At 41.3% G+C, this 11,390-nt stretch overlaps 1 protein-coding gene across 2 annotated transcripts in view; it reads right to left on the bottom strand.

Annotated features, from left to right (window-relative positions):
* Positions 1-693: 693 nt before the first annotated feature.
* Positions 694-11,390, bottom strand: part of RGMB (repulsive guidance molecule BMP co-receptor b) — a 28,847-nt gene continuing 18,150 nt past the window's right edge. For both annotated transcript variants that reach the window (XM_034960289.4, XM_034960290.4), the window contains one exon: positions 694-4,099. In XM_034960289.4, coding sequence (XP_034816180.2) covers positions 3,431-4,099 — 669 coding nt within the window. In that variant the 3' untranslated portion in view covers positions 694-3,430. The remainder of the gene's footprint in view (positions 4,100-11,390) is intronic.

Here is an 11,390-nt window from a genome sequence, read left to right as displayed (position 1 = left end):
AACTCGGGGGGATCACTTGAACCCTGGAAGTTGAGGCTGTAGTGAGCTGAGACTGCACCACTGCACTCTGGCCTGGGTGACAGAGTGAGACCCCGTCTCCAAAAGAAAAAAAAAAAAAGAAGAAGAAATGATTACAGGTATGTTTATCCCAGTCAGAATCTGATCCATTTAGTATTCTACCTAATACAAGTAACAGTGCTTCTCTGTGCCTTTTGTTTCAGTTATTTTCCTAACTTTTCTACCCTTTGGTGTGTTTCTTGAACAAAGACCAACTTGTGATCTCTTGATGTCTTTTTAAAACCCAAGAAGTGAGGATTTGTTTTCAAAGCCAGAAAATCCTGCCCTCCCAAATCCTCCCCACCAGGAGGAAGTCGTTACTGTTCACATCACCTTAAAAAGAACTAGAGTGCAGGCTGTATGTCTTCAAGGGACCAAAACTGTTACTAAAGACAGAACTTTGGGACAATACTAGTGGACCAATCTCACTGATACGGATTTGTAACTGCTTAAAATTTAAAAAGAAAAAAAAAATGACAGTAATGCTATAGTTTTGAAAATCAGCGAATTTGTGGGCAGGTGGCATGACTTATCAGTAACCTTTAGGGATTTTATACAATACCCCCTCCCCCGACTCCCTTTCTTCTGCAGCTCTCAGTTCTTCCAGCAGGTGTCCCTATAATCACAGAACAGACATTCCACAGCAAGGTATGTAACTTTATTTTTCTAGCATAATAATTTAAAGTATTTACACACTGCACACTCACTGTTTTACACAGATACGTATTCATATATCTATGAACCACATCTAAAGGTTTCTTTGCAAAGACTCGACACACTGTGGGGGGGGGGGCTTCCAAGCATAACAAAGAGGACAAAAAAAGTTTTGAGTCTTTTAAAGACAGCCATGTGGAGCATCTGTGAAAACCAGTGTTTCCCCCGTTTTAAGCTGCCCCAGGAGACCTCTGAACAGCTATAGCCTATCCACATGTTGGTATGACCTGAAACTCTTCTAGCTACGGTTTCAAGAACCAACATGTGCAAGCAGCATTTTTTCTAGAAATCTCAGAAAAGGAGAAAATAAACCTGGCCCTTACGTAGAGAAATACATCTATTTCTGAAAGTAATCTGTGGGGATTGTTTTACAGGGACACCGATTACAAGGGCAGAATAGCAAAATACACTATTACTAGTGATGCAGGGTGCTTTTAAATGTCACTTCCAGCTAAATGATATGGCAAAATAACCCAATCTTCTTTTCCCAACTATCAGTAAGGGTGGTTGTTATTTTCCCTGAAAAGAGCAAAGGTATATTTATTAATGATACACACTCTAAACCCAGATCCTATAGAAATTTCTTCTATTGCTTTTACTTCACTTTCATACTATTTGCACAAAAATAGTGGTTACCCTCCGTATTTTTTCCTCGCTTGTACTACTCAATTATAAAACAAATTATTAACGATAGCTTCTGAATTTGGTACATGGCATCATAGGTGAACAAAAAAAGCCACAGTTCAGAGCTGATGGTCAGTCCGTCCCTAGTCCAGCTTCTATAAAAGGAAGGCGGGTTTAGGTTTCAACTCTCTATAGTTGAATCTCCATGAGTAAGAAGCAGATGCCTTCCTTATTTTCCCAGACTGCCCAAGATTATTCTCTCATCAACACAAGGTAGAGGTTTGCCACCTCTACATGAATTCGCAACTCCACTCTGTGACTGGGTGGCACATCAGTTCACTAAGAAGTTAAACTTTACAAAATGACGTCCTCTTCCTCTTGCCGGTATGGGCCTCTGGCAGTGTCACTGATCAATAGGACATGGCAAAAGTAACTACCTGGAGAACTAAAACTAAGCATAATCTTGGCCTGAACTACTACGGTAAAGTTAGTACCTTTTATTTCTGTTTATGTAAACTTATCAATAAATTATTAAAGCACAAACTCTATCACTTCTTGGAACTAAAGATTTACATCTAGATATAACAATAGAAACCTACCTATCCTGGAGTTAACTTTCTCAGATTACTGCTCCTGACTTTTGCTGTTCTTTTCCTTTTGCAAGGGGGTGCCAACAATGGATGGAAGAGGCAAGGAGATCTTACTTTATAGGAATTTCTCCAAGTTACAACGAGCAACTGACCAAATCATATTCAACTACAGGTGATGAGAGAGAGAGTACCTGACTTCAGACCACCTGGGAAGCACAATGCTTAGTTAACAAGAATATCTGGATTAAGCAGTGCCGAAGTGGCCGCACACCGAGTCAGGCCAAGGAAGCTCTTCTGTCATTGCCGCCCAACTCTGTTCCACTTTGCATGCAGACATATCAAAGACTGTGATGAAGATCATGGTGGACAAGGAAGAATGAAAAACTTTGTGATGGGATCTGGGCCTCTACATTAGAGAAAGAACCTAACAAACCCCAGTTCTTTGGATTCGTAAGGTGAGGCTGAGGAGGGCTTACTGGAGGTGGAGACAGGGAGAGCTGTGTTTCTGGGCTCAAAGCCAAGAAAAGGTTAAGAAGAGGGGCTTCCATCAGTCATATAGATTAAAAAGAGCAAGGCATGATAATTACTAAATTTATAGTTTCATGTTTTAACACAGAAGAGTCAGAGGGAAAACTGACAATTTAAAAAGGGGTATGGGATGAGAAAAAGTCTAGGAGTTACTGAGATGCCTGGTACTTATCTATGAAACTTCCATCACTAGACCCTTTTGACCTACGAGAATAGCAGTTTCTATGGTTCAACCTAATACACTGTATGGGCTCAAATATATAACAATTAGAATTGAGAGTAATCAGAATACCAATAATACCCCCCCTTCTGAAAAAGTAACAGCTCTTAGATGAAGAGAGCTTCTTAAGATCAGCGTTTAAGAGTCAAAGCACCTGTAAGGGAGACTTAACGACCCTTTCAAATCAAGTGAGGGCAGAAGGGTGAGGGCATAGTTCAAAGGAACAAGGCAGCTTCACCGGAAGGTGGCGAGTAAAAGCTGCACACCGTGGCAAATCAGTAGCAATGGGAAAGGGCAGGAGGGTACAGCCAAGAATAGCTACAAACAACTGGTCACCTTCAAAGGAAACGCTGCATATGGGTGTCTGTGTATATGTACTATACATATCAACCAAGCACACACATAAATATTTAATATATAAAAAATAAAGTGCTTTCTAACAGGTCCCTGGGCAGGGACATTATAAAACATTTCACAGAACTGCAAAACAAAATTGATACAATCAAAGAACATTACATCCAACACAAGTGAAAACAGCCAAACACAGTATGTACAATCTGGTGGGTGTCCCAGGACAAACGTCCTGTCATATACATGGTATATACATATATACTCTTTTACTCAATATATTATGACAATATATATTTTAAAATTTTGTTATAGACAAAAAATTAAAAACCAAAACAAAAGACAACCCCTACAAAAACACGATAAGGATCAAGCATGTGAGTCCTAGACTGACAGACAAATCACTGCCTCCACGGGGAGTCCCATTGCCACTGCTGGGGAAAATGTGCCAGCGTTCCTTCCTTGGGTGCAGGGCCTCCACATCCTCCAAGGCACTGTGGGCTGCGGCAGTAAAGTTGGCATCACCAGTGGTGAGCAGGTCAAAGACACAGGACTGGAAATAGATGTCCTTCACTGGCATCTTCTCATGGCATTGAGTGTTGGCAGTCTCCAGTGTGTAGCCAGGCCAGGCCTGCACCAAGGAGGTGCGAGGCAGGCTGTGTCCCAGGATAGCAGACACCTGGCCCTGCCCGTCATCGATGCGTTCACTCAGGGGGCAGCCATTCACGCACAGCTGCAGGTCCTGGCTCTCCTCGTAGGACATGGCCAGGTCTTCAGGCATACGGATGGCAAGGGTCAGGTAGCGACCCACCTGCCGCACAAACACTGTGGTCCCTATATAGCGGGCGTGCATCTCCACATAGTGGCCACTCTCCCTCTCCACGATACGCAGGCTCTTGGCATCACTGTCCCCACCACTGGTGGTGCCATCCACAAAGGCGGCCGGCAGGTCATCTGTCACAGCTTGGTAGACTTTCTGATCTGTACACTCATGGTGGGCTTTGAAGATAATAGTGATCTGTGGGAAGGAGCATGTACAAGGTTTAACAGAATGGGAAGGAAGCAGAACGGGGCAACCCTCTGTAGCAAGAGCTCCCCGCCATTTTGAAGCTGAATGGCTTAAGGCGGAATCTCCAAAATGGACCCAACTGCTTGCACCTCAAAAATGGATGATATCACTTTCAGAAAGTATTTTTTAAAGTCCTATATATTTAGAACTAAAGTTTAAATAAATCTGTGCATCAAAACTTTTTTACTTTCCTAAGAGAAAGAGTGAGCAAGTGAGCAGTGTTGCTATCAGAAAATCGGTTTTTTGTTTTTTTTTTTTTAAAGTGACAGGGTCAGCTCTCTTGCCCAGGCTAGAGTGCAGTGGCACATTCATAGCTCACTGCAACATTCAACTCCTGGGCTCAAAGGACTTTCCCACTTCAGCCTCCTGAGTACACAGGACTAAGGGCATATATCACCATGCCTGGCTGATTTAAAAAACTTTGAAGTGACGGGGTTGGTGGGGGGCAGGGGGGACGGCGGAGGTCGGGGGTTCCTCACTACGTTGCCCAGGCTGGTCTTGAACTCCTGGCCTCAAGCGATCCTCCCACCATCATCTCCCAAAGTGCTGGGATTACAGGCATGAGCCACTGTGCCAGGCCAGATTATGGGCAATTTTTATTGGTAATGTATATCTTGTCTGCTTCCAAAGTGGATGAGTCATGGCATAGTTCTGAGAAAAGAAAAAGGTTCGTTTCTGAGTTATTATGCAGAAACTTTAAAGGGCTTAATTAACAATATACCTAACAGAACTTTGCTTCCTACCAAGATTCTTCATAGGATTAAAAAACTGTATCCCATGACTCACCACTACAAACTTACTCGAAATACAAAGAGAAAGAGTTGAGGAGGGGGCACCCCAGTAACAGCCACCACTCGTGTACCCCAGGAAAGATTTCTATTAGTCCCTTAATCAAATGTTTCACATCACTGGCTAATCCCTGCGACAGGGAAATCACCTGGCAAATATCGCTCCTAAGCACTGGCAGAGACTGAATACCCTAAACCTAGTTACAGCAAATGTTTTCCCAAACAGCACCAGAGTCCCTTAACTCCTCAGAAATCTTTTCCCAGCCAACTCTCGATTCTCCAAACTAAGCACATAAATTCATCAAAGAAAAAAAATTACTAATAATACAAAAGCTTCTCTTTTGTAAACCCATGTTCTTTCCTGCAGAATCCTTTAATTAGAACAGTTAGTTAAAAACCTTGCACACCTTCACCTCCAACATATCCAACATCTCTGGTACAGGTGGTGGAGGGAAGATAACTATGATAAGACAGGGGCTGCTGTGTCACACAACATGGAGAAACTATTTCAAAGAAACAAAAAAAGACCACATTTTGAGAATTGTATCATTGCTAGTAACTGAGGCAACAGGGTTCTCTTCCTTCTTGAAAAAACAAAAAGTATCAGGTGACTTCAGTCAGGAGGAAGGTAGACAAGCCAAACACTCTATGAATTACTCGGGATGGAGGAAACCTTCTACCTCCTGCAAGGAAACTAATCAGAACAATAGACCCTTGTGAAAAAGACCAGAAAATGCACCGCCCTCCCCCCGCCTGCCCACCCGAAGTCCTCACCACCACCCTCAAGTTTATGTCTTAAGTTTTTCTCCAACTCGGCCAGCATTTGCTCACACTATTTAATTCCACATGTTCCCACTGGTGTTACTTGACTGGAATTTTCCAGCCATTTCATTTTACTTCAGCCAGTTATAAAGCCAGATCTGAACCAGCTGCACTGTAGCAACCGGTTAAATTCATATCCGCTGTTTGCAGCTGCAACTAAAAGCCAGACAATGTACTATGAAAATGCTGGGTTTTCTCCCTTTCTAATTACCCTGAGCCACAACTTGATTTCACTACCAGCCTTCTCACATTTCAACACCTTCTTAACAACCCAAAGGAGGTGCATCAGAGATGATTTCAGGAAATTTGTTGTGCATCCAACCATAGGACCTTTCAGAGTGAATGGGGGTTTTGAGCTAGATATCTAACGGGACCATAAAATAGATTTATTTGGTGGCTCTAAAATCCGTTGACAAGTGTTTTTTTTAAGGCATGCTGGGATCCCTTGGAGATGAAAAGATTGATTCAAGAAAATTTTGCACCTGAAAAAGTTGAAAGTTAACAATACAGATGGCTAAAATAAGAGTTAGTAATAGACTTTTTATATAATCACTATGCTCATTTTCACCTGTAACATCTACTCAAAGATTAAACTCTTCAATAACGGCTAAATAATTCGTCTTTCTAGTCTAACAAACCTAAAATTTAAACCAACTTGATATTATCTGCAAGAACTACTTTTTTGTTCACCTTAGGAAAAACAAAGAGAATTTACTTGTGTGGGGCCAACAAAGCAAAGATAACCGATTCCAAACAAGTTTCCAAAAAGCAAGCAAGGGTCCATATTGAGATGAGTGGAATGGTTCCATATGTCTCACCAAGGCTGTTTTTTTCATTAAGCACACCAATTCCAACTCAGGAACTCAGGATTCATTTCAAACACCTCCCACAGTATTGTCCTCTGCTATGCCAGTGACATTAACAATAACTCCTACCTATCTAGAAGCTCAAAACTTGTTTTCTGCTCTAGTATCTACACCTACAAAATATCCTAGTTAACCTAAAAGATTTGTCTTTCCAATTTACTAGTAGTGATTTGCTGTGAGACAAGTGGATATTTCTCTTGTTGTTTCCCAACCAAGCAAGGTAATTCTCACACAGAGCATATGTGTAGAATTATCCCTTGAATCAAAATGCTGAGGGGGATGAATTGATTGTAAAGCATGAGTGGCTTTCCTGAGTAGTCCCTTGTAGTTTAAATATGCACTAAGCAGGTACCTAGAGATATAATCAATGTAAATTTAGAAAACACTGGGTAATAGTTTCACATGACTTAAGTTTTATAATGCAATTTCATTCCTCATAACAATTACAACATGAGCTTTTAAAAGGCAAGTACTCAGCCAATGAAGGGCAAGAAATTCATTTCAGACTGTCTTCCTCTTCAGAAAAGCAAAATTGATTCATTCTTAATTCTTACTTTAGAAACAAGCACAATTTAATTGGAATTTTAAAAAACACCAAACTTTTAATATTTCCAGCTAGCAGCCACTAGAAAGTAAAAACTGAATACATAAAATTGTATTTCAAAAGCTCACAGATAATTTAAAAACGCTAGCTATGCTACTTACTTTTCCCCTCTATGAACTAATCTATATGCTGTCATAACTCAATTTGGCACATCTGTTCTATGCCACACCATTTATTATTGATAGATGGCATTTCTGTGCATTTAAAACATCAATGCCTTTTGTTAAACCTCCTCCACCCAGCCCCTCTCAACCCCCACCTTAGACAAACTACTCCAGTTCTCTTCATTCATTTTTAATGTTTCACTCTCCTAGATCTTCACCACCCACAAGGTTTATTAGGAAGAGAAAGACAGCAGCTACAAATCAACCTTTCTACATGAAATAGCCAATAAGAACTTACGAAGGTTTGCTGTGAAATAATTTTAAGAGGCACCTGCCTCTCCTTTCCATCAGGAGAAAAAAAAAAACCATATTAAATGAAAATTAGGTAGCCAACAAAGAGGGAAATACACAGGTACTGCCTCGCCAAGAGATACAGAGATATCTATCCAAAGCACAGCAGCCTTGCAAAGTGCCACAAACAGGTTTTAAAACAGCAGACTTCTCAAATGGCTGTGCACCCTGACTACTTGTGCGTAATATATTGTGAAGAAACATTTATCTGTGTTTAATCACGCCATTTGGCACTGTGAGTGTAGGACTTTTCTGGAATCCTCAAAACATGAGAGCCAGACTTTAGGAGCTCTCATCTCTGGACTCTAGATTGGTCAGTAAACTAAACTGAAGAGGCACAGAAACTAGCTTGAAACATGAAAACATAATTTTGATATGCACCTGGTTAAAATTCTGCAGTGTCAAAGAAGTCGATGAATTTTATTTCATATAATTAGCTGATGTGTCTACTTTGCCATATCCTCTGGGTGCAATGATAGGTTGAAAAATAGAAGACTCTAAGGGAGAATAAGCCCATGGTGCTCACAGCCCCTTTTACTCTTAACACATGGTTAACAGCATGCAGCCTCTACAGTCTTCCCCAGTGAACAAAAAAGAAACCATTCCAACAAGAGCACATGTTTCAAAGGAGAAAAACATATACATGCTCTCTCTCCATTCCTAAAAAACCCAAATTTTACTTCCAAGGGTCAATTTTTCTAAATGTTACGAAGTCAGAGACTAGGATGCTCTGAAGCACCTAAAGGAAGTAGAGGCCTTTGAAAGCACCTTCCTTCAAGTGTCTTCCCTGGTCCCACTCCTCCCTACCCGCCAGGGTAATTCTGAAGTGTGGATCTTGGCCGGAGCAGAGGTACTCTGTCCACGCAGGGTGGCAACTGTCCCCTGGTTACATAAAAACTGGGGAGAACTCTGTCTCTCTCTCGAGGGGGGAAAAGAGGTATATTGATTTAGAATAACTCTTTCTGAACAATTTCATGCAAAACCCAGGAGAGTTTTTATATATGCCATATTTAAGAAAAAATACTGGACTAGAAAATACTTGATGTCATTGATAATTTTCCTTTAAAAATTATGAAAAAAACTGTTAGGAAGCTATGAACTCAATGAACTGGGATGTAATTTTACAATCACCACTCAGCCTACATATCAAATATCTTATAAAACAAATATCTACAGGAAGCTCAACTTAAGATCCACAAAAATACATTTTGTTAAACAATTTTATTGGACTAGGACAAGATACTAACAGTAAGACAGTACCTGTGTTTACGAGGTGAGTGGCAGATTAAAACTCATACTGTGGACTCCTTTTAGGGCTTGAATGAGACTAAAAAATCAGCTACCTTAAAAAGAGGTATCAGTTTCTCTATCCTCATGTCTCTTTCCACAGAGCTTGGAGCACTTACAGGATCCAGAGAAATGGAATGGACCAAACTTATTCTTCAGTGTTGCCCTAGGTAATAAATACATGCAAAAACAGGGGCTGCCTTGGCTGCTGAAGGGGTACTTGGCAGCAGATAGAGAATGAAGAAACCAAACCAGAGGGGAAGGACACGCAGAGCTGAAGGCAGCTAGGGTGGTCTAGAGAAGCAGCATCAAGCTCAGTGGCTAAAACGAGAATGAAAGGGAAGCTGGCCCAGGAAGACACATAAAAGGAACAGGCACAAAAATGCTGCTTCCCAAGAGTAATTTCTGTACAATTAAGACAATGAATGCTGGAAGCATAAATAGCCACAGAGACAGGCAAATTGGCCAACTTCCTTGTATTAGGGTGAGCATGAGGAAAGGCCTTTGTCCTGTAAGTCTTGGTCACTCCAAAATCTCCAAATGGAACCTCTCCCTTAGCTTGTCTGTTGTGTTCGGACTCCACATTGTGAGGAGGCCAGCAAGTGTAGGAACTCACTATATGCCCAGATATGAAGGCAGGCCTGTGTGGACAGTATTATAGGCCTAGGCTGCCACCTTGCTTCAGACTAGAGGCTAAAAATATTTTGAAAGGTGAGGGCCAGGGCTGGTGGCAGTAACTCTCAGCCGAATCTGTCCTAGCAGGTCTTGCCTTCAGGCATTACCCCTCCTGGTAGAGAGAGGTGGCAGGACTACAGACCCGAGGCCTTGCTCTGGGCCTAGGTTCAGCACAGCTGTTCTCCAAACCGATGGGATTAGAAAACCACAGGCTCTTTGATCATTTTTCAGCTTTGGGAGGTGAGCAAAAAAAGTAAAAGGGCTTGAAGATCTTCACAATACACTCACACTCTGAAAAAGAAAAGGCCCATGAGAACTCAGGAATGAAGTGGTTAGAATGGTTACCATGCATTTCAAGAAGTGAGTTAACCGAAATCCTACAAAACAATATCTTTATGTCTGCATTTTCCTTGGTAGGGTGAGGGGAAGACCTCGATACCATGTAAAAGCACATGCATGTAAATCTGTGCATGCACACACACGTCTTAAATGGAAACTGACCCCCATTTCAGGAGCACATGCAGAGCAGATGAGAAGTGAGTTTTAGATGGTGTCATATCATCCTATTCACAGTATACATGCTATGTCCCAACATGAAAGAACCCCCATGTTCTTTTGGCTCCAACTCTTAAAGTAAACAGTTAACTGGGGCATAAAACACTCCTCTCTCCATAGAACCAGTTTCACCTAAACTTCTTTCTAGACCCAATAGCACTGTGATTTCACTGCAAGGCTGTCCAGTTAAAGTCTGTAACTTAGATGTATGTTAGCTTTTCTTTTATTACTTACTGACAAGTTGGCCAGCTTCCTTGTCAGTATGAAAAGTCCTTAAGTTACCCCACCCACAAGAACACAAAATTCGAAACAGTGGAAGAGCAAGTTCTACTGCAGTCAAAACAAATAAAAACAAAATGGATAAGGTAGCAGTTTTCATTGTTCAACAATGTAGGTAACTTTTTACATGCCACATTCCACACGAGCAGAAACTGGTTAGCATTAATAGAAGCCAACAAAAAAAGGACCAAACATCCAATGCTTCCTTCTCGCCCCTTCCCCTCAAAATGTTGACTCAAAGAAAATTTAACCAGGCAGAGACATTTGGAAATGTGACAGAAAAACAAGTTCTAACTCTCAGCTGTGTATCAGACTTGGCCTCATGCCTCTGGTTTAAACTATGGAAGAGTGTGGATTTGTTTTAAAGCAGCAGAGCCCCATAGCACCCTCACGGAATCTTGCCTGGCTCACACAGGGACAGGCGCTGGGTTAATTTCACTTACAAATGGGGGGCATTCTGAAGGTCTCTTCCTCCTTCCAAACCACATCTGGGACAGAGGGAGTGGCACAGTCAGGGAGATTAGAAAGATGGTAAAAGACTCATTACCCAGAATTTTTAATGTGTATGAATGAAACAAAGGCATATCTTCTTTGAAAAGTATAGCATAAAGAATAAACAGGTAGCTCATTTATCTTACAAAATGATTTTTCAGACATAGGTTCATTACACAGCTAGCAATTTCCCCATTTTTCTCTGCTTCCTTTCCCCACATCCACTTGGAAACCTTTTCACCTCCAGGCAATTTACTGAAATGATATAAAGCAAAGTTGAGTACTTCCTGGGCCTAAGATCTTATAATCCAGTATGCACAAGAGCTGCATGATAAATAGAAAAGGACAAATAAGAAGACTGCCACCTGGAACTACAGCTGATTTCTGCTCTTTTGAAAACCTGGCTTTTAATGTTTC

Source organism: Pan paniscus, chromosome 4 (genome assembly GCF_029289425.2).
Source record: "Pan paniscus chromosome 4, NHGRI_mPanPan1-v2.0_pri, whole genome shotgun sequence".
In the NCBI taxonomy this organism is placed as follows: domain Eukaryota; kingdom Metazoa; phylum Chordata; class Mammalia; order Primates; family Hominidae; genus Pan; species Pan paniscus.
Note: the sequence above shows the minus strand (reverse complement) of the source record. Positions and strands in the feature narration are given on the sequence as shown.